The 27,545-nt window shown below is 46.7% G+C and overlaps 1 protein-coding gene across 6 annotated transcripts in view; it reads left to right on the forward strand.

The window, feature by feature from the left end:
• MASP1 (MBL associated serine protease 1) overlaps nucleotides 1–27,545 on the forward strand; it is a 63,075-nt gene that overhangs the window by 23,110 nt on the left and 12,420 nt on the right. For 3 of the 6 annotated variants that reach the window (XM_027061214.2, XM_027061210.2, XM_027061212.2), the window contains 9 exons: nucleotides 3,923–4,100; nucleotides 5,938–6,069; nucleotides 8,234–8,430; nucleotides 9,935–10,082; nucleotides 11,412–11,530; nucleotides 12,505–12,583; nucleotides 18,800–18,937; nucleotides 19,743–19,817; nucleotides 23,767–26,257. In XM_027061214.2, coding sequence (XP_026917015.2) covers nucleotides 4,025–4,100; nucleotides 5,938–6,069; nucleotides 8,234–8,430; nucleotides 9,935–10,082; nucleotides 11,412–11,530; nucleotides 12,505–12,583; nucleotides 18,800–18,937; nucleotides 19,743–19,817; nucleotides 23,767–24,650 — 1,848 coding nt within the window. In that variant the 5' untranslated portion in view covers nucleotides 3,923–4,024 and the 3' untranslated portion in view covers nucleotides 24,651–26,257. Of the gene's footprint in view, nucleotides 1–3,922; nucleotides 4,101–5,937; nucleotides 6,070–8,233; nucleotides 8,431–9,934; nucleotides 10,083–11,411; nucleotides 11,531–12,504; nucleotides 12,584–15,050; nucleotides 18,179–18,799; nucleotides 18,938–19,742; nucleotides 19,818–23,766; nucleotides 26,258–27,545 lie in introns of those variants that run through there. The other 3 variants (XM_015064351.3, XM_027061213.2, XR_008297758.1) reach the window with 2 other exon arrangements.

Below are 27,545 nucleotides of genomic sequence, written 5' to 3' on the forward strand. Positions count from 1 at the left end.
CTACTAAGTTGAAAATTCATAGAAAACAGATCCTGGCTTCTCTTCCTTAGATCTCTCTTCCCAGCTCCCTGTCCTCAACACCTTTCCTATGGCAGGTGGTGATGGGAAAGGAGGGATGGTGGAGATTCTGAATACCCCCGGGACTTCACTATTCCCTTAGCCTAGAAGCTACTCCTGCTTTCCCCAACTCTACCTACTATTTCTACCTCCCTAATTCCTATTCATCTTTCAGGCCTCAGTTCAAAGAACATTCTGTTCTTCCTAAATGTTTTATGATTCCCCTCAGCTGGATGGAATTTGTTTCCTTCTTTAAACCCCTGGGGCTTCCTATCTTTCATTGCTATAACTATGCCCTGACAGTTCCTGAACACATACCCATTTGAGTTACTTATCTTACTCTCCTACTAAATTTCACATTCCCAGAGGCAGGGGACTTGCTCATTAAGCTCATGCAACAAATAAGTAATTTTTGGCATCCTCCACATTACAGTCCAGACAGAATTTGGTACATAAATATTTTTTGAATTGAGTTGAAAGAAAACAAATTGAGGACATGCATCCATGTGTTGGGGCCCTAAATAACAATAGCCTGAAAGGATATGGTTGCCATAATAAGAAATAGAAAAATGAAGAGTCTGTGATCCCTGGCCAGATGGTTCTCTATTATTATGAATTTTGTGTCTTCATTTGATAATGTACTTCCCACCATCATGTTCACATGATGACCCTAGAAATGGGACAGTCCAAACAGAAGCCAGGGCTCAATCTTTTGCTTGTGCTCAGAGGTAAATGATTTTTGTAGAATTTTACAATTCTTAGCAGGGGCTGCAAATATTAACCAAGGTCAGTGACCCTTCTGTTTAGGTTATGACTGGAGCTGTCACTGAGCCACATCCTCTCTGGGAGACAGTCCATGCCCCCAAGATAAAGTTTCAAGAAGCCCTCGAGCCAGAAAAGTTGTTTGGCAAAGTGCCTATGTCTTTTGTCATGTACTCTCTGGGCTGGTAGGTTCCTTTCTCCAGGGTCAGAATAGTTCCAAAAGCAAAAGTGCCATCAGGAAATGCTCATGGTTATCTGACTACTCCTGAGCAAGTCACTGGCCCACTCTGGACCTCAGGTTCCTCTAGAAGGAGGGGGATTGAAATAGCTCTTACAGGTCCTTCTCTCCCAGCCCTGATATTCCAGGACTCTATTCTGAGCGGCAGGCTGAATTCCCAGGCTTCCAGAGCCTTCTATCCCCTGTTCCTAAAGATATAGATGGCTGAGATTTTCCCATGGGCCTCAGCCAGAACATGCTTACCTATTGTCTGGAATAGTGTGGCTCTGCACATGATGACTGTTTATCTGCCATCATGAAAATGTCTTTTATCCTGCAAGTTATGAGGGAGTTTGTTATCACAGACCCTCATTATGTCTCCCCATGATCCAAGTTATCCCTGGTTGATTTCACTTGAAAATGTCCATGCCCCAGGCACTATAGGATCCAAGAGACTTTGGGGGATACCAAAGTACAAGCAGGAAGCTGCTGAGTCTGAAAGTGTTAATGCTCAAGTCATATGACTACTCGTTAACTAACTGACTTTGTATGGCATGGTTATAGACCATAAACAAGTTCAAGTTCACCAAGTTCTTCAGCAGAAAACAATTGGTGTCTTGAAAATTCTGCTCACCATCCTCCAGTTGGCCTATTGAATGTGTGGGTGTAACGACTTGTTAGAATACTAGTATATCACAATTAGAAGAGAACATATAGCTCAGCTAGTTCAAACCCGTTTTATCAGGTGGATAACTGAGAGTAGAGAGGAGGCAGCCCTGTGACCGTTTGTGGTAGAGTCAGGAATAGAGCTCAGGACCTTCAACTGCCAGGTCAGGATATCTTATATTATCAATATTAGAACTCAGAGTTAGAGGTCACCAAGATAGGGTCCTCCAGTTCACGCCTTTCCTAGGCCTTCACTCTGGTTTCCATTTTACAACATATTTCAGTTAATAAACTGATTTTTAAAAAGACACAAAATAAAACACTACATAAAGGAGACCTAAGAGTTGCATAGGCATTATAGTCCAGGAATGTTCGATGCAGGGCATGCAACATTAAACAACTCAATATCCCCAAGATGACTGACATTCATAATAATGTCCTTGGGTCACCAAGAAAGGGTTAGCATGTTTCACCTATGAAAGCAGGGATTTGTATAAAGCACTTTAAAAAGCATTACACTAAATAACAATAATGATGATGCTGATGATGGTTATTATTATTAATTATGGTCAGGTAAAACTTCGGCTATCTGGAAAACTCAGATAACCAAAATAACAAACAAGCCATGGTGGTCAAGGAAGTGACTGTGTACAGATAGGTACATTCTACAGTAACAAGGCTGGTGTGAGTTTGGCTAGTATCTGCAGAGAAGAGGAATAAACAGCAAAGCCATGATCTCATCTTCTGTTTACACTTCAATTCCCAAAGTTAGTGATTAATTGTCCTTGTGTTTTGTTGCCAGGGCAAATTGTTTTTCTTTAAAACTCCCACTTATCTTAAATAAATAAATCATTAGTTTCAAAACAGAAGTGTCAAATGTCAAGATACTTCTGACATACTAGGCTAATGAACAAAACAATGAATGCATTAGAAGCTACTAGAGGTACGCAGAGCCTTTGAGAACTTTCCCTTAATGACTTTAAAAGGCATCAGAATCATTCTTGGTAAGAGATTTTCTCACGCATCTTGGCTAAAATGTCAATCTAGAGGTTGCAAACACAAATACAGCCTCAAAAGAATCCAGTCAGTGTAAATGATAGAGTGATAGGTAGGCCAAGTATTCATAGTCAAATAAACATACCAACCAGCTACCGTATTGTACTTCCCAAACCAAACTCACACAAAATCAGCTTTAGGCACCCAATTTAGGCTCTCCGCTGGGGTCTCTGAATTTACACAGGGTCTCTGGCTCCTCCAAGGAAGGGAATTCTTTTAGCAAACAGGTAATTTTTGCATCTGAGTCTTAATACAAACACAAATGTTTCAGGGATGATTCCAGTCATTTCTGAATTATTAAGACTACCTACTAAATATAGTTCTAATTATATAATTTCCCTGTTCAAAAGTTTCCAGTGTCTTTTCTTTACTCAGAATTAAGAGTCACATAGTGTTCTTATGGTATTCAAAGTCAGTTATAATCTCGTTTCAACCTTTCCTACGACTTTATGTTCCCACAGACTCCCTGGCTTCTTGTTCTCAGAAAGAGCCTCACACTTTAGTTCTTGGTAACAAACATTTGTTGGGTAATTGCTAGGTGCCAGGTCCTGCTCCATGAACTAAAAACACATCTACAAAGAAAACAAAGTCTCGTTCTCCTGTAGTTTCCATTCTGATGGGATCTTTCATCTTCTGAGTGCCAGTGCGTTCCCAGTGACTGCGTTCCCGTTAAAGCACTTGTCGCACCGTATAACAGCTCTGTCTGTGTTTTCATCAGTCTGAATATTGGCTCCCCAGGCACAGCTTCATGCTTTACTCAGTGGCAGGCACACACTGAATGCTCAGTGAATGCCTCGGAGTTCGTTTCTCGTCTTTGGAAATGTGGTCAGTTTCTGTTGCATATGGAATCCATCTGTGAGGTTATCTAAGTCTGAGTTCTAATAGTGAGTTAGTTTTGACAGATGAGTCATTTTTTTGTCCATAGGATGACAAATGTCAAGCTACTGCTGATGGACCCAAACAAAGGAATGAGGCAGTGACTATGCAGCCACATGGACTTAACCCGCACTGTGTCTTTCCTCAAGTCCCAGAGTCCCAAATCCTCTTTCTCTGGGTTTCCCAGGCTGCCTGGTCTATTCATGGCAGCCCCTCCCTCTTTTCGTTTAGAGACCAAGCTAATTTTGGAAGCTACTCATCTTGTTCCCTTCCTCTTTGATCCCAAAGGTAGAAACCGAAGAGCAGGTGCTGGCAACCTTCTGTGGCAGGGAGACCACAGACACGGAGCAGACCCCTGGCCAGGAAGTAGTGTTCTCCCCCGGCTCCTTCATGTCCATCACTTTCCGGTCAGATTTCTCCAATGAGGAGCGATTCACGGGTTTTGATGCCCACTACATGGCTGTAGGTAAGTTGGAGAAATGGGTGGCTCACCCCAGGTCTCCCCTTCTCTCTAAAGATTAAAAGTACCTCATTGCTCGTTTCTTTACAATGAACACCTACATACTCACCATAGAGACTCTGCCATTAATATCTTCCTGCATTTGCTTTATCACATATCTACCCATCTATCCATCCTCAATCTAGCTATTAATCCCCTCTTTTTGATGAATTTCAAAGTAAGTTGCAGACAGACAGTGGTACACTTTTTCCTAAATACTTACCCGTGCATTTCATTTTGCTGAAGTTCAATATCTATTCACAATTTTCCTTCTTTTAAAGTAAAATGTACATTCAGTGAAATGCATAAGCCTTCAGTACATTTGCTGAGTTTCAAAAATTTTATATTGTATGTAACCCAAGCCCCTAACAAGGTGTTGAGCTTTACCGTTAACCCAGAAAGTTCCTTTATGCTCTTTCTCAGTCACAGTCTGGTCCCATCTACCTTAGAGGTGACAACTGTTCTGATTTTTTTTTCCACTATAGATGAGTTTTGCCTCTTCTTAAACTCCATATAAATGAACGTACACAAAATATATTTTGGAAGTGAGGATTCTTTACTCAGAATAAAGTTTTTGAGTTTCAATCATGTTGCAATGCATCGGTAACTTGCTCCTTTCCTGGCAGAGTAATTTTCCATTGTATGAATATAATACTGTCTGTTTATCCATTCTTTCATTGGTGGACACCTGCACTCTGTCCGTTTTTTGACTCTCACTAATAAAGTTTCTATGCACTCTTGTACAACTCTTTTGGTAAACATATGTTTTCACTTCTGTTGGGTAAATAGGTAGGAGCAACATTGTTGGGTCATAGGGCAGGTGTATATTTAATTTCATAAGAAATTACCAGGCCTTTCCCAAAGTGTTTTTGTACTATTTTAGATTCCTTCACCAATGTACAAGAGTTTGATGTCAATTTTTTAATTTCTAAAATTTAAAATTCTGATGGGGTATGTAGCGGTACCTCATTATGGTTTTGATTTACATTTCCCTGGTGACTAGTGATGTTCAGCATCCTTTCATGTGCCTGTTGGCCATTCTTTTAGCTTTTAGGGGGAAATGTATGATCAAAATTTTTTTGATGTGTATCTATTTGTTTTGAAAGAGAAGGAGTGTGGGAGTGGTGTAGGGACAGAGAGAGAGGAGAGAGAGAATCCGAAGTAGGCTTCCAAGCTGACAGCATGGAGCCCAATGTGGGGCTTGATCTCACGACCATGAGATCGTGACCTGAGCTGAAATCAAGAGTTGGGTGCTTAACCGACTGAGCAACCCAGGTGCCCTTGCATGATCAAATTTTTAAATTGGGTTGAGAACATGCGTTTCTTTAATGTCTACATTCCCACTGCCCAGGGAAGTGGGATATATATAGAGAGAGAGGGGCTGCATGGACTAGAAAGAAAGAATGGGTTCTGGAGCTACCCTACCTGGGTGTGAATACTGACTCCACCATTTATCATCTCTATGCCTTGGAGTAAGTTCTTTAAAGGCCCCAACTGTCTGTTTCATCATCTGTGGAAAGGGGATGGTAAGAGTTCTACCTGCTATTATCACAACTCTTACGGGGTAGTGGCACCCGTGAGAGGCAGCTCGCCTGGCCTCGAACCTGGCTTTCGATGGTCTTGGATAGGTTGCCTCCGTTCTCCGAGTTCCAGTTGCCTCATTTGTAAATGGAGACAATGGCTACTTTGGGGCTTTATGTGAGGCTAACACAGGGAGTGGCCCATACTGTGTGCTCTGTACATGGCTGTTGTCTTCATCGTCCCACATGGACTGACTGACCAAAAGGCTCTACCTGCCCTGCAGATGTAGACGAGTGCACTGAGCGGGAGGACGAGGAGCTGTCCTGTGACCACTACTGCCACAACTACATCGGCGGCTACTACTGCTCCTGCCGCTTTGGCTACCTCCTCCACACGGACAACAGGACCTGCCGAGGTGGGGCCCAAGGATGACTCCGTATATCACCACTTTGTGCCATGTTTCTCAATAAGATTAGGGGAGGCTCAGAGGCGGAACAGATACGGAGTAGAAACAAGTAAAAATGAAGCCAGAGAGCTCTGCCTCAGATACCCTATGCCTGAAGATGCTGAAATGCCCGCCAGCCGGGAAGTCTGCGTTCAGGTTCTCAAAGGACCACATTTGTGAAGCCTCTAGGCCATCTTTCTTCCCGGACAGCAGGAACTTCTGCTCTCCTACTGTAGGTAACTGGCCTGGCCCCAGTTATGGGAAAAGCTGGGTTCCCAGTCCTTTCTCAGCCATGCACCCGGCCTCACCCAGCCGTTCCTTTACCTCTTCACTCCCCTGGCCTCACAAGTTCCTCTGTGATCGAGAGAACCTCAGTCCAGAGAAAAGATGAGGAAGGAGAGAGGCAAAGACAGAGACAGGGAGGAATATGCCCCATTCCTTCCATCTCTGGTTTCCTGTCTTAATCAACACGCTCACCCTGCTGCCACCTCCAGGCAGGGCGAGGATGGAGAAATGGAAGACTTCAGCCACTTTCCATGAGGGCCTCCCTGACTAGTGGGGTTATCAGCACAGAAGCAAGTGGTGAAATGTAGCAAATGCTGTGGGCTCAGCACAAGTGACCTAAGTCTGCACGGCACTGTGAGCAGACATGTCCCAGAGATGGTGGCCCTTGGCAGAGTGGGAAGAAGAAGGGAAAGGAGAGTGCTCCAGGCAGAGAGAACAAATGTTCAGAGTCCTGGTAGAACTTGGCATGTTTGGGGCATTGCCATCAGATCAGTATGGCTGCAGGGTAAAGATCTGTGTTTTAGGAGGGTCACTTGGAAGCTGAGTGGGGGATCATTGGAGGAGAGAAAGGCTGGAAACAAGACTTCTTTTCCTTCCTCCTTAAAAAACTTTTATTTTCTTCTGAATAAAACCCCCATGTGATCCATCAGTATAAAGGAGGCACATACAGGAGTTTTCTTCAAGAGGGCTGTATTTTCCTTGGTTTTTATTCAGTAGGTATTTATTGAGTATCTACTACATACTAAGTCCGGTGGGGACTAAGAATGAGCAAGGCTTCTCAGTCTTTGTTTTCATTTTCTCCTCTGCCTCCAGGAGCCTTTTAAAACATTATCTTCCTAATTTCCCCTACCCATGAAATTTTAATACCACAGATAATACTGTATGTATGTTTATATACTGTATGTCCTGTCTGTGTATTATGCATAAAAAGAGTAACCTTGTCTAAAAAAAAAAAAAAAAAAAAAAAAAGCCTCCATGGGCTAAATGCCACCCCCCAGAGAGTGCTTGGGGTAAGAAATGAAAAAAGGTGGGAATTCAAGAGGCTTCATCCTAACCATGCTCTGCAGCTCACAGCTATAGGACTTTAGGTTAGCCATGCCCCCTCTCTGAGCCACAATTTTCTCATATTCAAATGAGCAGAATAAACAAGGGCTTAGAAAAGATTGACATCCCAGATCTGGGAGGGGTCAGCCCAAGGACAAAGGTTCAGTGGCAGATAAAGGGCCTTGGCAGGGCTAAGCCATGGCCAGGGTCCCAGGACACTGGATCCTTGGTTGCAGCTACAGTGGCGAACAAAGCAGAATCCCTGAGCTCAGGGAATTTACAGTCTACTGGGGGCAAGAAAATCCCCCCAAAAATATATTGCACAATGTCAAGCAGTGGTCAGCCGCATAAGGAGAAACAGAACAAGGTCAGGGGCCAGAGAGTACGGATATGTGTGAGTGTCCCGTGTTGGATGAGGGATCAGGAAGGCTTTGAACAGAGACCTAATGGAGTTCTGGGCTGAGGGGAGAGCAGACAAAGGAGGTCTAGAGGTTTCCCCCTACCAGTCTATCTCAAAACTTTTCCTTCTCAGACCCCCTCTGCCCCACACCAATACCAGAGAAGCTGATGAGAAGGTTTATCACACTCGCTGCCTTTGAGTCTTGACTCTGAACATTATGAGGTGTGTGACCTTGGATACATCACTTCTCCCTGAACTTCAGTCTACCCATCCATAACATGGGGCTAATGATGCCTTCCCATTGCCTCTCAGGACCAGTGGGAAAGTCATACAGTAACCGATGAGAAAGGGGTTGCTGTGGCCATGGCTGTGGTGTGCCACTTTGCTCTGGTATGTTTCCCACAGTGGAGTGCAGTGATAACCTCTTTACCCAGAGGACCGGCGTGATCACCAGCCCCGACTTCCCCAACCCTTATCCTAAGAGCTCGGAATGTTTCTACACGATAGAGCTAGAGGAGGGTTTCATGGTCAGCCTCCAGTTTGAGGACATTTTCGACATTGAGGATCACCCTGAGGTGCCCTGCCCCTATGACTACATCAAGGTAAGCCTACAATGGACATTTGCCCTGGCCATGCTGGGAGACCTTGGCTGAATTGGGGAAATTGATATTCTTGGTCCTCCAGTTTCTCCCAGGGTAGAAGACCAAGACCAAAAATTACTTAGAATAGTGTCTACCAGCTCCATCAGCTCCAGCCTAGGGATCTTCCCTGATCCAACACTAGCTCCTTGGCCACCTGTAAAATCCCTTTTGCCATGTCACGTGACATCACCATGAAGGAACACCAGAGGTGAAGGTCACGAGGACCATCTTAGACTTCTGCCTGCCACGTATAGTATCCCAGGAGCTATGCTGTAAACCTTCTCCAGGCACTTAACCTCATGGGGCTTCACTTTCCCCCCATTCACAATAAGGTGACAAGATGGAGATATCACCCAAGATTGTGGAAGCCACCAGATGAAGGGTCAGGAGGCCTGGTCCTCGGAGATGGAAGAAAACACGAGCTAGAGGCACAGGAAGGACCCACACCTGGTAGTCAGGAAATCTAGATCAGCTAATAGTGCCTACTTCTTTCTCTCCATCCCCACTGACTCCATTCCAGGAAAATCCCTCTTGTCTCCTGGTCCGTGGCAAGGCTTCTAGCTGTGTTTCTTGCTTCTAGCCTTGCCCTACACAGTCTGTTCTCCATGACATCAAGGCTGATCTTTATAAAATCCAGATCCGATTAGGACTGCTCTTGGAAGTAAACATAAACCCCTCAATACCATGTGGTGCTTACCTGCCTTTCCAACCTCATGCTATGGCACTCCTTCTGTTCCAGCCACTCTGGCTTCCTTCCTGCTCTTAATGCCGGGCTCTTTCCCGCCTTTGGCCTTGACCTTTACATATACTGTTTTCTCTGCCTGGAAAGTATTCTTCTCTCTTCCTCAAGTGACAATCTTCTACTCATTCTCCATGCTTCAAATCCAGTGTCACCTCTTTGAAGAAACTTTCCCTGACCATCTGTTTAAAGTTTTGTCTACAAATAAACAAATAAATATTTTATCTATTATATAAATGATGAATTATATAGGTTACATAGATTTTACTACGTACATTAGAAATATATAGCATATACTTGTATATATATATATATATATATATATATATATATACACACACACCATCATGATTATTTTTTATCATTATTTTGCTTATTTATTGTTAGTCCCCCCCTCGCCTCCATCCTCGACTAGACTGCAGTTTCTTTGAGAGCAGAAGTCTTTTCTATCCTATGCACCTAGACAGGACTCTGTCCCATTCTGAGACATAGTATGTTCATCTTGGAGCAGAGGACTGCCTTGTCCACTTCCAAGTCCATTGTACTCTGTAAGTGAGAGAGTAGAGATGGAACTGTTTGGTGAATCCTAATGCCCGCTAAAAACATGAGTGAATACTATGGGTGCACATGGAAGCTTCCAGAAAGCCGGGGTTCAGTACAGAGATGGTCCCAACAGCTGCCACCACAGCTCAGATGTGACCTTTTTCTCTATCTTGCCCCTCACAGATTAAAGCTGACCCAAAAGTTTGGGGGCCCTTCTGTGGAGAGAGAGCCCCAGAACCCATCAATACCCAGAGCCACAGTGTCCAGATCCTGTTCCGCAGCGACAACTCTGGCGAGAACCGGGGCTGGAGGCTCTCATACAGGGCAACAGGTAATACAGCCTCTTCCCCCATGGGTCACACTTAGTCACCATGCTCAGTAGCTCATGGGACAGTAGCTGAGGGATGAGGGATGCAGGCCTGGGACTCCTCTGGGGATGTGACAGGACCCTCAGCTCTGCTATAAAGGAGGTTGGGGCCAAGTACATTCTGTCTCCTGACTCAGTTTACCATCCAGAAAATGGGGGCAAGGGCAGCAATAATGGTGGGATTAGACTAGACATAGTTTTCAAACTTGCCGCACTTCAGAATCACATAAAGAGATTTAAATAAGAACAATAATAAACAAAGAAACTAACTAACAAAGAAAACCTTATTTCCTGATCTACTCTTTCACACCGATTCATTAGGCCTGGAGAGAACCCTCCCAGCTCAGCCCTCTCCAAGTCTGGGGCAGGAATTTGAGTGCGGGCCTATAGCTCAAAACATTTCCTCATGGCGGTTTGCCTCCTGTGGCCCCCAGACTGGCAGCCTCCGTAGGCCTCATTCCCTAGTACCTCAAGGCAGCCAGTCCTGGCCCAAAGCCTGATAGAGCCATGTGCCCCAGGGGTCTGCAGTAAGCCGAGGAAAAAGAGGGTACTGGTTGTAGCTGATCTCATAGATCTGATATCCTGGCCTTGCCTGCATTATCACATCAATGCCTGGTTCTGGGGAGGGGAATGGAGAGTGTATTAACAGAGAGTTTGTCCAGGAAAAAATGTCAGGGATGGAGCCAGGCCTGGGAATCCTGTCCAATTTAGGCTTCGGAAGGGCGGACGCAGAAGCATATGTTCACGGTCTCTCTCTAACACTCCGAAGAACGGTCTTGGGGGGAAAGAGCGATTAAGTCATACTGAGCTGCCCAAGAGAATAAACTTTGCCCAGTGAGTGCCAATGACAAGGATATAAATTTCAGTGAAATAGGAAAACACTGTTCCTTTCATCAGAGGAGTCCAGTAGGAAAGGTACAGGTTTGGGAGGTATTAAGCTCCCTGTCACTGTAGGAATGCAAATAGATGTTTGACGTCTACCACGGAAGATGTTGTAAAGGAGGCCTCAGACAAGGGTTGCACTCAGTGACATTTAATATCCTTCCTACCGTGTGTTGTGATTAAATCATTTGGCCAACCAGCTCATTTTACCGATGAGGAAATAGAGGTCCAAGTTGGAAAGTGACCTGCTCAAGGTTCCAGAATAAGTCTTCAGAACCTAGTAGGTACAGACCCCCAACACCTAGTTCTGTGGGTCTCCCCTGCACCATACCTTGCACTGCAGGGGCTGGCCACCTGCTGCAGCCTTTTCGTTGTTTTCTCACCCACCACTCTTTCATTGTTCCCCACCAGGGAATGAGTGCCCGGACCTACAACCTCCTGTCCACGGGAAAATCGAGCCCTTGCAAGCCAAGTATTCCTTCAAAGATCAGGTGCTCATCAGCTGTGACACAGGCTACAAAGTGCTAAAGGTACAGGGTCCTGCTGGGGGAGGAGGGGCCAAAGAGATGCTCCTGTGCCTCCCAGGGCAGACGGGCTTCCCGGAGCTTGCCATGGCCCCTCCACGGTATTTACCAACTTCCCCATAAACCTCCAGCATGTTCCAGAAATGCCAGCCCTCTGAAAATCCAAAGCATGCATCCCAGACTCTCACTTCTAGAAATGGCACAACAGTCATTTATCAGAGCTTGGGCTGGTTTGAATTGCAAAAACAAATCAAGATCTGTTCAGCCCTGCAATCAGGACAAACAACCTTAACGGAGTTCATCAGTCAGGCCGACTGGGGGAAACTGGGATGGGAAGCAGAGATTTGAGAGGCGGCACATGGCTCACTCTTCCCAGGAGCCTCCTGGCTACCTTGGAAAATAGAAACAAAAGCACCTCCCAGGCCTCACCTGAGATGAATTAAAGTGGGATCTCTGGGGCAGGGCCAGTGATTGGTTTTTCTGTTATGTTACCCAGGTGAGTCCAGTGTGAGTCAAGCTGGAGGAGCTCTCACGGAATGGGTCTTTACGTGGGGTCCCCACCACAGCATCATGTCACTCGTTAGAAATGCAAACGGCAGTCTCCAAGCCAGGCCCACTGAATCAGAAACTCCGGGAGTGGGGCCAAGCAGTTTGTGCAAAAGCCTTTAGCCATACGGATGCTTACGCATGTTTGAGAGGCCCTGCTCTGGAAAGAGAGTCAAGGGTACAGGTTTCCCCTCCAGGACAGTTGCCCCAACCCTTCCTCACACACAGCCCTTGCCCCTTTCCGCGGTTGGAATGGGCACTATGAATTCAGAGTCTGTCTTTTCCATGAAGTCAAGCTTGCCCTTGGAAGCCAGTGGTTGGAAAATGTTAGTCGAGGACAACTGGGTATGGAATTTGAGCCGGTTGTACTGGGGAACAACCACCAACCCCACCCCTCCTCCCTGTTGCCACATCTTCTTCCTGTTTCTTCCTAGGATAATGTGGAGATGGACACATTCCAGATCGAGTGTCTGAAGGATGGGACATGGAGTAACAAGATTCCCACCTGTAAAAGTAAGAGAACAAAACTGGTCTATGATAAGGATAATGAGCTCCCCAGCATTGGTGGGTTCCAATCAGAGACCACACAAGGGTGAAAACCTGACGGGTGTGCTCAACGAGGGGTAGAGCCAGTAACTCAGCAGACACGTGAGGGCTGGACCGAAAGACTATTGTTTGTTTAGGCAATACGACATTAGGATTCCAAAAGAAACTTCTTGTTGGTCCCGGTTTACTTCCCAAATGCTAACTTTACCTCTGCCTGCAGGCAAGTTGCCAAACTTGCTAAAGAAGTAGCTTGTCCCCTGCTCTGAAACTAGCTCTGGCAATTACTAATTCAGGAAACTATTTTAGCACCGGTGCCCAGAGCCAAATGACCTTGCCAATCTCTATGTGGTCATCAGCCATACCCACTAAGGTTTCTGCAACAGCTCATGATTTAGGGCCCGTCAGGAAAGGCTGTGAGGTCAGTAGACCTGTGCGAAGCAGGGGCCAGGGGCACAGCCCTGTACTGGCTCTTGAGACCCTGAGATTTTGCATTGACTCTGCTCCTAACCCACCCCGTGATCATGGACAAGATCCTTCACCTCAAATGTGCAATAAAAAGTTGAACTAGCTTTCATACTTTAGAATACATTGGGGCGTTTCTCAAATAATATATTCCACATAAATCACCTAGTGTGCACTGTGAAAGTATAGATTACCAGCCACCACCCTGTCCCCTACCCAGGTCGCTCCAGTTAGAGACTTGCGAAGACCGCAGTTTTAGGAAACTCATTATGGCAGCATGGGGGAAGGGAGGTGTGGTGACGGGAGGGTGGGAAGGGAAGAAAGGGAAGGGGCAAAGAGAGGGTTGGCTTTAGGAGGGAGAGGTGAAAAGGCAAGAGTCGGTCCTGCCCACCCCCGTTTCATGGCTTGCCATAAACAGTGGAGTAGTATCCCACTTCCCTGTAGTTAGGAGAACTAAATGGCTCAAATTCTCTAGGCAGGCAGATCCACTCCCAAAGCCCCAGGGGGGGACTCTGTCAGTAGGAGCTCTCTTGAGGCAAATCCCAGACACAATTTTAGAAAATACACTTGCTTTTCAAATCTTTCTTTTTTATAAGACAACGTGGCTGGAGTCAGAGCCCAGGGTGGGAAAAGGCGGGCGGGGGGGCGGGGGGGCATTTTATGGCTTTCACTAGTTGGATGCCTATAGGAAACAGGAAATTCAGGTAGAAAAGAAAGGTCCAGAAACTGAGGAACTCAAAGGCCAGCAGACATGTCCACCACCTTCTCCAACACCTGGCTCACGTGTAGTGCTGCGACTAAGTTCTGTGTGAATACTGTACAAGGCAAAGCAAGGGCGCATTGTGAAGGAGGAAGCAAAAGAGAATGTGGTGTGGAGAAGACAGGATGTTTGTAAAGTCAGAAAGTTCTAGATCAAATCCAGACTTGACCAGTTGAGTGTCCCTAAGCAATTTACTCAGACTTCCGGCCTCAGTTTCCTACACTCTTGATTCTTCTCAAGACCAATTGGGCTAATGTACCTACTGTGCCAGTGGAGCACCGGGAGTAAGTGAAAGTTCATAAAAGCTTCTTTCTTCCCTCCCACCCCCCACATCCAAACTCCTCACTAGGCAGAGGTTTGGTTTCTCTCGTTCATGCTTTTGGAAGGTAGAAAATTTTAATAGTAATTTTTCCCCAATGAAGCATGCACACTTCGATTACAACAGAAGTACTTCATTTGATGGTACTATTTTAAGTGACTTACATTAGTATACAAAAGAATGGCCGTCATTTTGTACTAAAGAAGAGGAATATTTTTTTTTCTCCTGAATATGGCCTGGTTCTCCCAACATAGCCCAGATTAGGGTTATTAGAATCTCAATTCAGGCATACCTGGCACCTGTACTCATTCACTGAATAGGTTTTCACCGAGCATCTCTGCATCCCAGACATATGCTGGGTCCTAGGTGCAAAGATGAGTAGGACTAAGAAATTTCAAGTCCCTAGGGATTGTGGGGCAAGAGTTTGGGAACAGACAGGAAGTGTGCATGTATAGTGAAGAAACTTGCACTGGAACAGGAAGTGGAAATGATGGAGGGTTGTCCTGACCCTGCCTCCACCTTGCCATGGCCACCCAACACAAGTACTCTCCATGCTGAATGCATATGTCAAATGAAGGTTCAAACCAGATGAAAACAAAGCTCGCTTCAGGGGCAGAATGCTGGAATCCTTGTGAGCCAGGACTTATGACCATGCAAATTCTCAGAATGGTACAAATTCCACAATCCCAAACTGTCATCCACACTGGCTGTACCTAAACTGCATTCTTAATCAATCTGGTGGAGCGATTTCTGTATTTCCTGCATGAACTGTTTCTGCTTTGCTTGCTAATTTTTCTCTTTCTCTCCTTTCTCTCTCTCTCTCCCTCTCTTCCTCTCTCTGCTTTCTTTCTCTGCACCTCCTGACCCCTCTTTGATCTTCACCACGGTGGCAGAAACCGAAATGGATGAGGAGAACGAACTCGGGTCAGAGCAAGAGACAGAGTGAATGACGGGACCCCTCAGAGTGCAGACATCCAGGAATGGACCATACCCAAGACCCTGGGGCCCCAGAGCTACTCCACCCCTCCCTACCCCGCCAACGCTCCATTTCCAATTTCTGTGCGGATTAGTGTGGATGCTGAACAAGGCAACACAGCGTCAAGCAGTCGAAACTGCTGTGTAATGGAGAACGGTTCCCTCTTGGAGGGCCCACCCATCATTCAAACATTACTCTGGAAAATAATGAAAAGCCAAGGGGGATTTTTTTTAGCACCCTCCAAGCGGACCGTACAATTCTCAAAGGAAAAATGACTTTGGTTCCAGAGACACAAGATTTCATATACAATCACATGGCCCTAGGCTGACCAGGTCAAAGTGAGCCCTGGTTCCTCATCCACTCCACACTTCAAGTTGAACTGGGCCAGAAGACCTGTGACTTTATGACTTTAGTATTTTTATCTGTTGCTACTTTCTAACCATGAGTAGGTGTGAAACTAACCATAACTCCTAGAGCATGGCTTTTTAGGAAATCTAGACCTATTCTCATCCACAGAAGTTTTGCTTCCACCTAGACCTAACACGGGACTGAAAGCCCGTTATCATTATCATTATTAGTATTCTTTCCTCTGGACCAGGGCCTACAAATTTTGCATCTCTGAAAATTCCCTGATTAAAGGTTTCAAAAGATAGGTATCACGCTTGAAAGCACAGTCCTCAGCTCTCGCGCCATGGGCCATCAATGGGTCACGATAAAGGGCTCTGTTAGTGGCAGCAGGAATCTCTGCTTCAGCCTGAACAAAATCAGAATAGACGCATCTGAGAAACCCTTCATTACTGTGACCAGTCAGTCAGTCTATGTGGTGATTAATGAGGGCTTTCGACGAGGGCAGAATCCTGTGCAGGTGGACAATGGCAGGTCCGGAGACGGCAGTGCCAGCCTAGGGCAGGGGTGCCCCCGAGAGCGGAGATGAGGTGGGCAGTCAAGACGGGCATCAGTTAAGTCAATACGTTTAAGCCCACAATGTGTAACAGATATTTTACTCAGTGTGATAGAGGGGATCTTAACTTAGAAGATCCGATATGGACCCAAATAATTGCAACACTGGGCAACATAAGATGCACACATCAGAGAGATGAACAGAGGCCTCAGCAAGGGGAAATAGGGAAGCAGCCCTCTCCAAGTAGAAGATGGAGAAAAGGCTTTCAAGAAGAAGCAGCACTTGATCAAGGCCTCAAAGGTGGCCAGAGCGTGGACCACATGGTTTCCCGTGTGGGGAAAGCAGGCGAGTGAGCGGCACAGTGAGGGTGTGTGATGCTGGAGCACAGGTGCACCGAGGGTGGGGACCAAGAGATGCTGGGGTGAGTGCCAGGGGAGCCCATGGTGTATTGTTCTGCAGGAAGCCCCAGATTGTGGCAAAGCGCACTCAGGATGGCAGGTCAAGAAAGATGTGTCTGAAGGAAAATAAATGGCAGCCAGTAGTGACAGCAGAGACAGGGTGTGGGGTGCGTCCCATCCCAGGGAATGATGAGAAAGGGCGTCCAAGGGAATGGTAAAAAGGAAGAGCATTTTAATTCCAGAGTGGGGAAGTGGCCAGAGGGAGTGTTAGAGAAAGGATGAGACCCCTTCCAAAGTAAAGAGGCTAGGCTAGCTGAGGAAGGAGGCTCTGGGTATAGCATCTTTGATTGCACCAGGTGGGGCTCAAGGCCCCCGGGAAAGGGAAGTTGTCTCCAGGTCCCAGAGAGGCATGGCTCTTCACCTGATACTATAGACTTGGGAGAAGTCCCAAGCTGAAGCGACCCTCTATTATATACTATTTATCACCTCCATCTGCCTAGAGGGCCAGCAAAGTTCCTTCTCTAGAGTGATGAGAAAGCAGGTACTCAAGAAATATCTGCCCACCATTGCTGGTCAAGTAACAGTCTCTCAATAGACTGAACTTCTAGCCAGGGCTTCTAGGATCTAAGCCCAACCCTGCAATTCCTCCCCCTGGAACTAGGTATTAGGTCCAGAGGATAGGTAAAATGAACCAAAGCTCAGAGACACAATAGTAATACCAAGATCCAGGCACCAGTGAATGGTATTTCCTAAAAAAGGAAGAAAGATCTGCTTTGAGACTCAGCAGGAAAGAACATTTAAAACTGTTTTATATCTTTAAATAATAGATGTTATCACCTCTGGTGACCCTAGTGCTGACCTTCATCATACAGAGTAGAACAGTGTCTCTAGTTTTGGGTTATCAAAATGAATGGGAACGATTTGTCTAGGGAGACTAGAGGTCAAGACAAAACATTAGCCAGTTCTCTTGGCTTTTGCCTTCCTTGTGGATAGGAGACACCTGCTGTTACCCTCAGCTGTCACCGCTCTCCTCCACATCGAAGGGCCTTGGAGCCATCTATGTTTTAAATTAGGTAACTCTTTATTTGATCAAAATGATACATTTAGAGTTCTAAACTTAAAAATCACAAATTCTGGGTAGCATCTCAGGGGGAAATTGCCCTCTCTCTGCTTCCCAAGGAGGGGGGATTCTGGAAGTTCTTCTTTGTGGAGTGCTGTCCTATGAAATTATCAGAAGATTAATAGTTAATGTCCATCATTACCCAGCTAATACTGATTTTAAGCCACTTTACCTAGAAAACAGATCCTTAGGAATTGTTAGTTGGTTTTCTCAAAAGAAACCTGAATTCAAAATCAGGTCCAGTTTTCTGATTGTACCTCGTTGTGTGACCTTAGGCCAGTCAAATCTTCTCTCTGGGCTCATCTGTAAAGTAAAGGTATTCTGGATTGTCCGCCTTTGGGCTTCCTTATGAACTACAAAGTTCTATCTACGACTTTTTTGTGATTCTTCAACTCTGACATAGGCTGTTAGCCCTAAAATGAAGATGCCCTTAGAAATGAGCACCATCCCCTAAAAGAAGTCCCTGAAGAGACCGTTTGATAAATTGGGTCCTCAGCCCATGACTTGGGCTTCTGACAGACTTGTACTGGACTTTGTGCTGGCAACCCCCTAAGACCACCTCTGAGGAGCAGGCATCCTACAGCCAAGCCCAACATCCAGCCCCAACAATTGGAGAACATAAGCAGGTGAACGTTTCAAACTTAGCCCACCCTGGGCCCCACCTCCCGCCTTCTGTGGCCAGGATGCCCACAGAAAGCCAGCAGGGTGGGGCTGTGTGTTCATGCAGGAGCTGCTGTCTTTCTGTTTGTTTTTGGTATTTTTACGCCAGGCACCAATGTGAGCACATTAACTGCTCTTGCTCAGCATGTGGTCGGGTCTGGAAGAACTGATGATTCCTTGGTTCGTGTCAGCCAGAGTTTTTTCAATGAGCTACAGGCTTCATACTTGGGCAGGAGAGACTAAGAGGATTGCACAATAGAACTGGAAGTCAAAGAAAGGACTGTGTGGGGAAGAGACTGGGGTCTGCTTAAATCTCAGCAGTCCTGCCCCTGCCCTGGAGTTGACACAAGGCCAGGTGAGTTGGCCACACAGTAGTGCCACAGTAGATGGAAGAGACCCCAAAAGCAGAGCTACTCATGTGGCAAAGGCCCTGTAAAATCTCTAGGGTACCATTCTCATAGACTAGAGCACTGCTCTCTGAACTTGTGTGCAGTGCACAACCTGCACATCTATATGAGACAGATCCTTCATATGGCCCCAAGGAGAAGAGCACAGGGTAATTAAGAGGTGTTACTCTCTTCTCTCAGTTGCAGACTGTGGAGCCCCAGCAGAGCTGAAACATGGGCAAATCACCTTCTCCACCAGGAACAAACTTACCACATACAAATCTGAGATCCGATACTCCTGCCAGCAGCCCTACTACAAGATGCTCCACAATATCACAGGTGAGCCCTCCATGCTAAATTAGCCCACTCCCACCTTGTACCATTTGGGCCTCAGGGTTGGACTGGGGGATGAGGCGGCCAATCTACTGGCTGAAGTTTGGGAGGAATTGGAAGGAGAAACACCTGGGGGCATGTCTTACCTCTCCCTGCCTCAAACTGACATCCCGCGGGTTAGGCCACATGGCACCCCCAAAACCCTCACATGCACACTCAGAGCCCCTGGCAGAGAAGGAACCCTCAGGGAGACAGTAAAGCCAATCAGTTTTGCCTCTGCCACAGACTGGTACTAAGAAAATTCTCTAAGCTTCAAAGCCCTCGCTTTTCAAAAGGGGAACTCATAGAGCTAATGTGAGACTCAGATGAGATGGTGGACACGAGTGTGGACACGAGTTTATTAAGTGGGGAAAGGAGGGCAGACAAGTGTGCCACAGGGAACTGCAGGAGCAAAGGGCTGGTGACTGAGGAGGAGGAAGTGCCTTCCAGGGGCTGGGCTGGATCAAAGGAAGGGGGCAGCCCCAGACAGACAGGAGTCAGATTGTACAGAGCTTTGGACAGCATGCTGAAGAGTGTGCTGTTTGTTTGTGAGGGCAATAGGGAGCTCTTGGTGATTGTGAGCAGAGGGAAGGCATAGATTCTAATTTTAGAAAGGTCCTTCAGGGTGCAGAGGACTGGCCTAAAGAGAATGGCATCAGAGAGACCCCTTGCAATGGCCTACTATAAAAGAATCAAGAACCCAGATCTATTTTCCATGTGCTACAAATCAACCGTTCTCTCCCTTTTCTCCCATCTATTTTCACTCTCCCAGGTATATATACCTGTTCTGCCCAAGGAGTCTGGATGAATGAAGTACTGGGGAGAAGCCAGCCCACATGTCTGCCAGGTACCTGACCCTCAAGTCCTCTGCCTCCAGGTCTCCCATCCAAGGTGCTCTGGCTATTGATGGAGAGTGGATGGGGAACATGATGCTTTGGTCCTTTGTTAAGGGCTACCTCAGAGAGCCCAAGATCAGGTCTTGGCAAACCATCCAGCCTCTACATTCAGCCTCTGTTATCACGCCAAGAGCCTTCCTGTCTCTTCTCTCTGCAGTTCTGCTCCATTCCCACCAGGCTTTCCCTCCAACAGTTTGTGTGTGCACCTCCTGTGCACCAGGGAAATCAAGAAAGTGGGCACTCTGTCCTCAAGTACTCACTGTGTTGTAGAGATGAGCAACATAGGACAAATAACGGACAACTATAGGACAGAATAAGAAGTTCCTCCAAAGAACAATGTATTCAAGTCTTACTGACCACTGCAGCCCCATGGCTCACCCACTCACCCCACTCTAAGATGAAAAAAGAACTTTGTGGTAACAGAAAGTGTCACTGTGCGTAGAGATTTGGGAGACGTTTTGTGGATATTTGTGTTAGCATTAAAAGTATAGGTGATTTGCATTGCAATCATAGTGCACACATATATTCAAATAAACTTTCTAGAAAACTGTAGCCTGAAACACACTCTGTAGGGTGAAACAAATAATCCACACCAAAAAGAAAATTAATAGTCATGGCACAGAAATATATACTCTTAATAAAAGCAAAAATAGCAGAATTGACTTAATTAATCAAGCAGAATTCATTAAAAGATACAACCATTCAGGACAGCACTGAGGAGTGATGCTGACCCCACCTACATATTTGCTGTAACAGCAGGAGCTTTGCAGTATAGTTAAATGTTGTGTGGCATTTGTATTTTACTGAATTAGAGTGTGGGGTAAACTGAGACAGTGTATTATCTGAACGGTACCTTTTAGTAACCCTCAATATCCACTCAGTAGGCTTCCATATGTTAGATATAGATGTTAAAATAGAAAGACTATAGGGTTGTCTACCACTATCTGTAAGAACCAAAGAAAATGTTAGCATTCCATGTTGGCCATCATAGTTGCTATGAGATCCTACAGAAGGAGGAATTCACTGCATGTGGTAGTCTGGGAGTGGAGGAGTCAGGACTGGTTAGGAAGACTTCACTTGGGAGGGTTTTATACTTAAGAAAGAAGTTGGACGAGGTGAAGCGGAGGAAAGGTCAACCCACTCATTCTCTGGTGATCCCCATCATCTCATTCAGGCTTAGCCAGGAGCACACCCAAGGGCACAGAGCACACCCAATGTGAACCCTCAGAGAAGATGGGGAATGGTGGAGCTGTGGAAAACTGGAAAGCCAAATCCCCATTTTGCTAAAATACTATGTGGGCCAAAGGTAAAAGCATTTCAGGGGAATTCCATCCTGGGCAGCCATATTGCAACCTCTGGAAGGGGAAGAGGCATTGAGCTGGGAGTCAGGGGCTTGGGTCCTAGTCCTGGTGCTGCCATTTTCTTATCGTGATCTTTGGTAAGTAATCTCCGGGGCTAAGATTCCATACCTCAGAAGTGAGGGAGTAGGACCAAGTGATCCATAACATTCTATAACCTTCAATGGTTATCATCCTCTATATTTACACAAAGCATCTTGGATACAGTGAGTCATGAAATTCTTTTAACACCTGGTATTGGGAAGAACTGTGGTTCACCATTGGACCATGCCAGAGATTTCTAAATCCTTTCCTCCTAAAACACCAAAATTGAACCCAAAAGCAAACCAGAAAGGAGAAAGCCATTTTATTTAGCATTATAACATCCACCTTTCCAAAGAATCTTATTAAGCAAATACTCTCTGCCCTTCATTTTACGTGTGAGAAAACTGAGGATCGGTGAGGAGCACTGATTTATCCAAAGCTATCCACAAGGTTAGGGGCAGAGCTGGAAGATGAAGCCAAGAATTTTGCTGTCAACACAAGCAATGTTGAGCCATTCTTGACTCTATGTTGCATGGCATCCTCATGGACCCAGAATTCTAGAATATTATATTTTTGTTTTAAGGGCCCTCCCTCAGTACCTCCAGTGCTCTAGAGTCTGAATTTGTCTTCAGTGCAGCTGAAGCTCTAGTTTTTCAAGAAGATTCCTTCATTCCAGGAAAGATTGGATGGAAAAGGGTAGCAGCCAAAAAGAAGGTCCCATTTCAATGAGCTCGCTCAAGGCTTGTTGCATCATTCAACCTCTTGAAAGGACAAAAGCACATCAAGATGAAAAGCAGACTTTAGTGCAGAAAATAAAACAAGAGTTAGAAGAAACAGGCTCTACTTCTGGCTCTGTCACTAATGACTTTGAGTATGTCACTTGCCTTCTCTGAACCTCGATTTCTTCATCTGTCAATTAGTGGTGCTCCAAGCTTCCCCAGCTCTGACATTGAAGAAAGGCACCATTCAGAGCTGGCTTTATTGTAAGCATGAACTCAACCACAGGCATGTCCCTTACCAGATGAGGCCCTTTCAGCACTAAGTGAGTTGTTGTGCAGGGCCAGTCACAGATTGCCTTGGGATGTCACCTTGTAGGCTGCTGCTTGTAATTGGGAGTCTGGCCTTCAACTCTGAAAGACCAGGCCACAGAGAATTAGCAAAGGCCAGCTCACATCTGGCCTGATGTGAAGGACAGAGTGCCTAAGGATCATGTCAGAAGCTTTTGGCATCAGGAAGAAGAGCATCTGAAAAACATTAGGTCGCTGAAAGCCTGACCTCCCAAAGTTGCCAAGAAAACACAAATATTCCTTGGTCTCTAAAGAATTGTTGAAAGTATCCAGAACCAAAGAATGTAGCCTGGCCATTTGCAACCAGGAGGAAGCCCACACTCACACCAGGCTCACCTCCCAAGCCTAAGAGCCCTGCTGGGAAGGCCCATGTGAGCTTGTTCTTGGCCAGCAGGGGACTGGTACTGAAGACCCTCTCTGCTCATGGGCCAAAGACATTTGGCTGCAGGAGGCTGGTGGTGCATGTGCATGCTCGGGGTACAACTCAGTGGAACGAAGTTTGATCAGACCTTTCTTCTTCCCCTGAAGGTACTACATGGTTCCTGGGTGCAATGATGGGTGGCTCAGAGCAGAGCCCATGCATCATTGCTTGTAGATTATGCCACTTTCCCCTAACCTTGGATGCCCTGGGCATGCATTCATAGCATGAGTCCTTTAGGCCAAAGAAGAAAAAGTTACAGAGCCCATGACCATGATCTGTATACGTAATGAGGTACTGTGGGATATGGGACAAGACGTTGACCTTAGAATCTAGTTAATTCTCCTACTAACTTAATAGTCATGTGTCTTGGGCTAATTGCTTAACCTCTGGAGAGTTTTACTCCCATAAAATGGGGATGGCCACGGAAAATGAAATAAAAATTGAGGGAATTTGGAATTTGAAGGATCCATGGAGATCATATTGGCCAACTGCTTCATTTAGCAGATCAAAAATTAAGAGACAAATTTACTTAGAGTCACACAGGACATAGGAGAGAGAAGCTGGGTCAAGTCCCCAGGTATCTTGACTCCCAGCCCAGTGTTTGCTGTGACCCGCCGGACAGTCTTTTAGTTTCCTTCCATCGCTCAAAGCCCATGACCTATGGTTTTCAGAACTTTTCTAAGTACTCACAGCATGGGCCTCTTCTGGAATATGAGCTGGTCAACGCTGAAAGTGATGTTGGCTGGAAATGATTCAGGATGGTGAAGCCCCCACACATGAAATGGTCTGGTCTGTCGATGGCACTGGCTACAGAAGGGCCAGACCATACACAGGCCAGATCAGAAAGACCTAAGTCGAAGATGACACCTGTGTAGAACTCTCCCAGGCTAGTGTGGCCCTGTGATGTAGAGTAGGGTCCCGTGTGGCATAATCTACAGTGAATGATGTGAATTTCTTTCAGCAGCTCTTTCCATATGTCTGACCTGACCAGTCTCTGTCTCTTGTCCCCATTCCCTCCTTCTCCTTACAGTGTGTGGTCAGCCCTCCCGCTCTCTGCCCAACCTGGTCAAGAGAATCATTGGGGGTCGGAATGCCGAGCCCGGCCTCTTTCCGTGGCAGGCCCTGATAGTGGTGGAGGACACCTCAAGGGTGCCAAATGACAAGTGGTTTGGGAGTGGGGCTCTGCTCTCCGAGTCCTGGATCCTCACAGCAGCCCACGTGCTGCGCTCCCAGCGAAGAGACAACACAGTGACACCGGTCTCCAAGGAGCATGTCACCGTCTACCTGGGCCTGCACGATGTGCGGGACAAATCAGGCGCTGTCAACAGCTCAGCTGCACAAGTGGTGCTCCACCCAGACTTCAACATCCAGAACTACAACCATGACATAGCTCTGGTGCAGCTTCAGGAACCTGTGCCCCTGGGACCCCACGTCATGCCCATCTGCCTACCAAGTCCTGAGCCCCAAGGCCCGGAGCCCCACATGCTGGGCCTGGTAGCTGGGTGGGGCATCTCCAATCCTAACGTGACAGTGGATGAAATCATCAGCAGTGGCACACGGACCTTGTCTGATGTCCTGCAGTACGTCAAGTTACCTGTGGTGCCACACGCTGAGTGCAAAACCAGCTATGAGTCTCGATCGGGTAACTACAGTGTCACGGAGAACATGTTCTGTGCCGGCTATTATGAGGGTGGCAAGGACACGTGCCTTGGAGACAGCGGTGGAGCCTTTGTCATTCTGGATGACTTGACCCAGCGCTGGGTGGCCCAAGGCCTGGTGTCATGGGGGGGCCCTGAAGAATGCGGCAGCAAGCAGGTCTATGGGGTCTACACAAAGGTCTCCAACTACGTGGACTGGTTGTGGGAGCAGATGGGCTCCCCACAAGGCCTGGGGGCACTCCAGGTGGAACGGTGAGCTGACTGACTTCCTCAGGGCCTGCCTGCCCCACCCCAGCCCGAGTGAGTCTGCACACGCACTTCCGACGGCACACTCCACGTTACTCACCAGACCAGATGGAATGGAACGCGCTGTTCTCATCCTCCCAAGACAGCCCAGGGGCCCTGAGAGCCAGCAGTGTGGTATAGGAAAAGGCTGTATAAGAGACCTGGGTGCATGGCCCTGAGCAAGCCCCTGCCCCTCTGTAGGCCTCACTCTCCCCGGCAGCACAGTGAGGGAGACTAGACCTCTGGCCAATCCCAACACTCCTCTTTGGGAGCGCTTGACCCCGGTGGCCTTATGCACTCCTAGTCACTTACCAAACCCACTCCTTGCACTGTTGGTGTGCCCGAGCTGGGACCTGATTGTTAGAAAATCTTTCCTTATGTTGAGCTGAATGCTGAGTCTGTATGTTTTCCCTGATCAGCCCTGGCACAGACAAGTCTAGTCTCTTCTAGGGTTTTAGAAGACAGGGATCAGACCCCCGAGGCCCTGTCTCCTAGGGTGATGCCTTGGCATACTTTTGTTCCTTAGGTTTCTCTCCCAAAAGCTTCTTGTAGTCCAAGCCATATGCCTGTGTTCTCTATTAAAGGAATTTCAAAGGACAACGAGAAAGCTGGGAAGGTGTTGTGGTGACCAGGAGGAAGAGAATATCAGTGGGAGGCCCCCCATCCCTAATAAATTCCTATTGTCAATTCTGAACACATCATTTAGACCCATATGTTACTCTCCAATATCAGCTGACAACATGGGCGTCCACACCTGCCGCTCCAGACAAGCATGAAGCAAACTTCCAGCTTTGAAGTGTATCATCTGAAAGGGTGACCTGAGCCCCAGCCCTAGGCGTGGAGACCCAGCTGGATTGTTTAGAAAAAGAGAAGGCCCACACTGTGTCCCGTTGGGCTTCTGGGCAAGAAAATGGAAGAAGGGTGGGCTCAGGACGTTAGGAGTAACCCGATCTCACCAGACTGCCCAGCGTGCCTACAGTCTGAGCTCTTCAGAGAACCCACCTGGCATGGATGTTCAAAGAGATCCACCCCTCCGGTTTCCAGGAGCCCAAGTCATGGGAAGCAGAGACTTGCCCATGAAGACTTCTCTTGCAGGGAAGAGAGAGAGACAGCCAAGAGTGTTGGGTTCCAGTCCCCTAACTGGCTGTATAACTTCTCACAAATCACTTTCCCTTTCTGGGCCTCAGTTTCCTCATCTAGAAAAGGAAGACATCAGATCCCTCTCAGCGTTCTTCTAGTGCTAGCATTCAGTCTTCTGACTGCCAGAGCCTTTACCTGGCTCTCACAGGGCTGACTGTGTTCCTCCTCCCCAGAGCTTGCTTTTCTGGGGATTCTCCATCAGAGAAAGGCAGCCAGAGAAGTCTCTTGAGAAGAATTCCAAGAGAACATTGGGAAGTGTCCGCTTGTCCAATCAGTTCATGAAACACACTCCTATGTCTATGAACAGTGCACATAGAGAATGCTGTATTTTGTATATTTCATACCACAAGCTTCACTACTCTGCAAGATGCCTCTGTGCTCTGTTTCTCCTGTCAGGGGTGTCTAAAGTGGAAATAAACCCTCTGTGGATAACAAACAGCCTTCATTCTGAGGTTTGGTTATTGTTGATGTTTGTGTATTTTGACCTTTTGAAGGAGACTGGCCCCTCATTAAGCTACTCTCTCTCCCATTACAGAAAAGGTACAACTTTTGTCATTTGGACATCATCCAAGAAAGGGTAAAATGAGGAATGGAGTCAGTTATGGACATGTGTCCCCCCAGGCTGTGTGTGCCTTCACTGAAGCACCTGTCATTTAAGTCCTGGACTTCAAAGTGGCCAAACTAGCATGCAAGACAGGGTCACGTGCATCCTTGTCTCACACAGGTGAAAGCAGGGAAGTGTCGTAAGAAGAGTAGAGATCACAGCACTGTGGGCACTTGAAGGTGGGAGAGTCACAGGGCTGAAGGGGATTTGGGGAGCTTTATAAACAGGCTGCAGAGAACACACCAGGAGACAGGAGAGAAGGGCCAGTGTGGATGAAGATCAAGCAGGGAAGCATGCCTGAGTGGAGAGGTGCATCAGGGAATCAGGGAAGGTGGAAGGAGTCTTAAAGGCCATACAATGTTTGCACTATGTCCTGTAACCAGTGACTCTCTAATTGGGAGTATATTAGAATCACCTGGAGTGCTCCTTAGAAATGCAGATTCCTGGGTCTCACCGGCAGAGGATTCTGAGGGTGGGCAGCACAGTGTGGGAAGTGGGGGGAGGGGGAAGGTGCTGGAGAAAAAGGTGCAAACCCACCAGACCTATGGCTAAGCCAGTGCAGATGTGGGAGCTGGGGGAGTTTAAAACATCCAAATGATGTATTCAGCAGGGCTCAGTGTATAGGCCTGGTGTGAAACAGTGCAGGCACGGAGCTAGTGGGAAGGGGGGGCACAGCTAACCTGCTCATGAGGGCTCTCCATGGATGTGCTCATGGTTTGCCTTTGTTTGGGGTTTGTATCATAATGAAAATATCATGTTTTTTTACACTATTGAGAACTAAAAGAATCCTAAATTATGCTTGACATTGTATATGTAGCTGGTCTCGAGCACTATCCTGTCTTGCGTTCTAATGTGTGTCAGATTTTTACTATCCTCTAAATATTAGGACTTTATGTTGTGACATATCGAGACACTGAGGTATCATGAGGTTACATGGAAACCACCTTGTGACATGGCAGGGAGGAGTCACGTTACTCTCTACTTCCCCTGGTGATTTTTTTTTTTTACCAGCTTTAGGATGCAATCTATGCAGACCTTAACAGACATCTGGAATATCAGAGGGGAGAAGGTCACGAGCAATCCAGCTGGAGATGTAAGGAATGAATAAGCAAGAAGGGAATC

The sequence above is a fragment of the Acinonyx jubatus genome, chromosome C2 (genome assembly GCF_027475565.1).
Source record: "Acinonyx jubatus isolate Ajub_Pintada_27869175 chromosome C2, VMU_Ajub_asm_v1.0, whole genome shotgun sequence".
NCBI classification, from domain to species: domain Eukaryota; kingdom Metazoa; phylum Chordata; class Mammalia; order Carnivora; family Felidae; genus Acinonyx; species Acinonyx jubatus.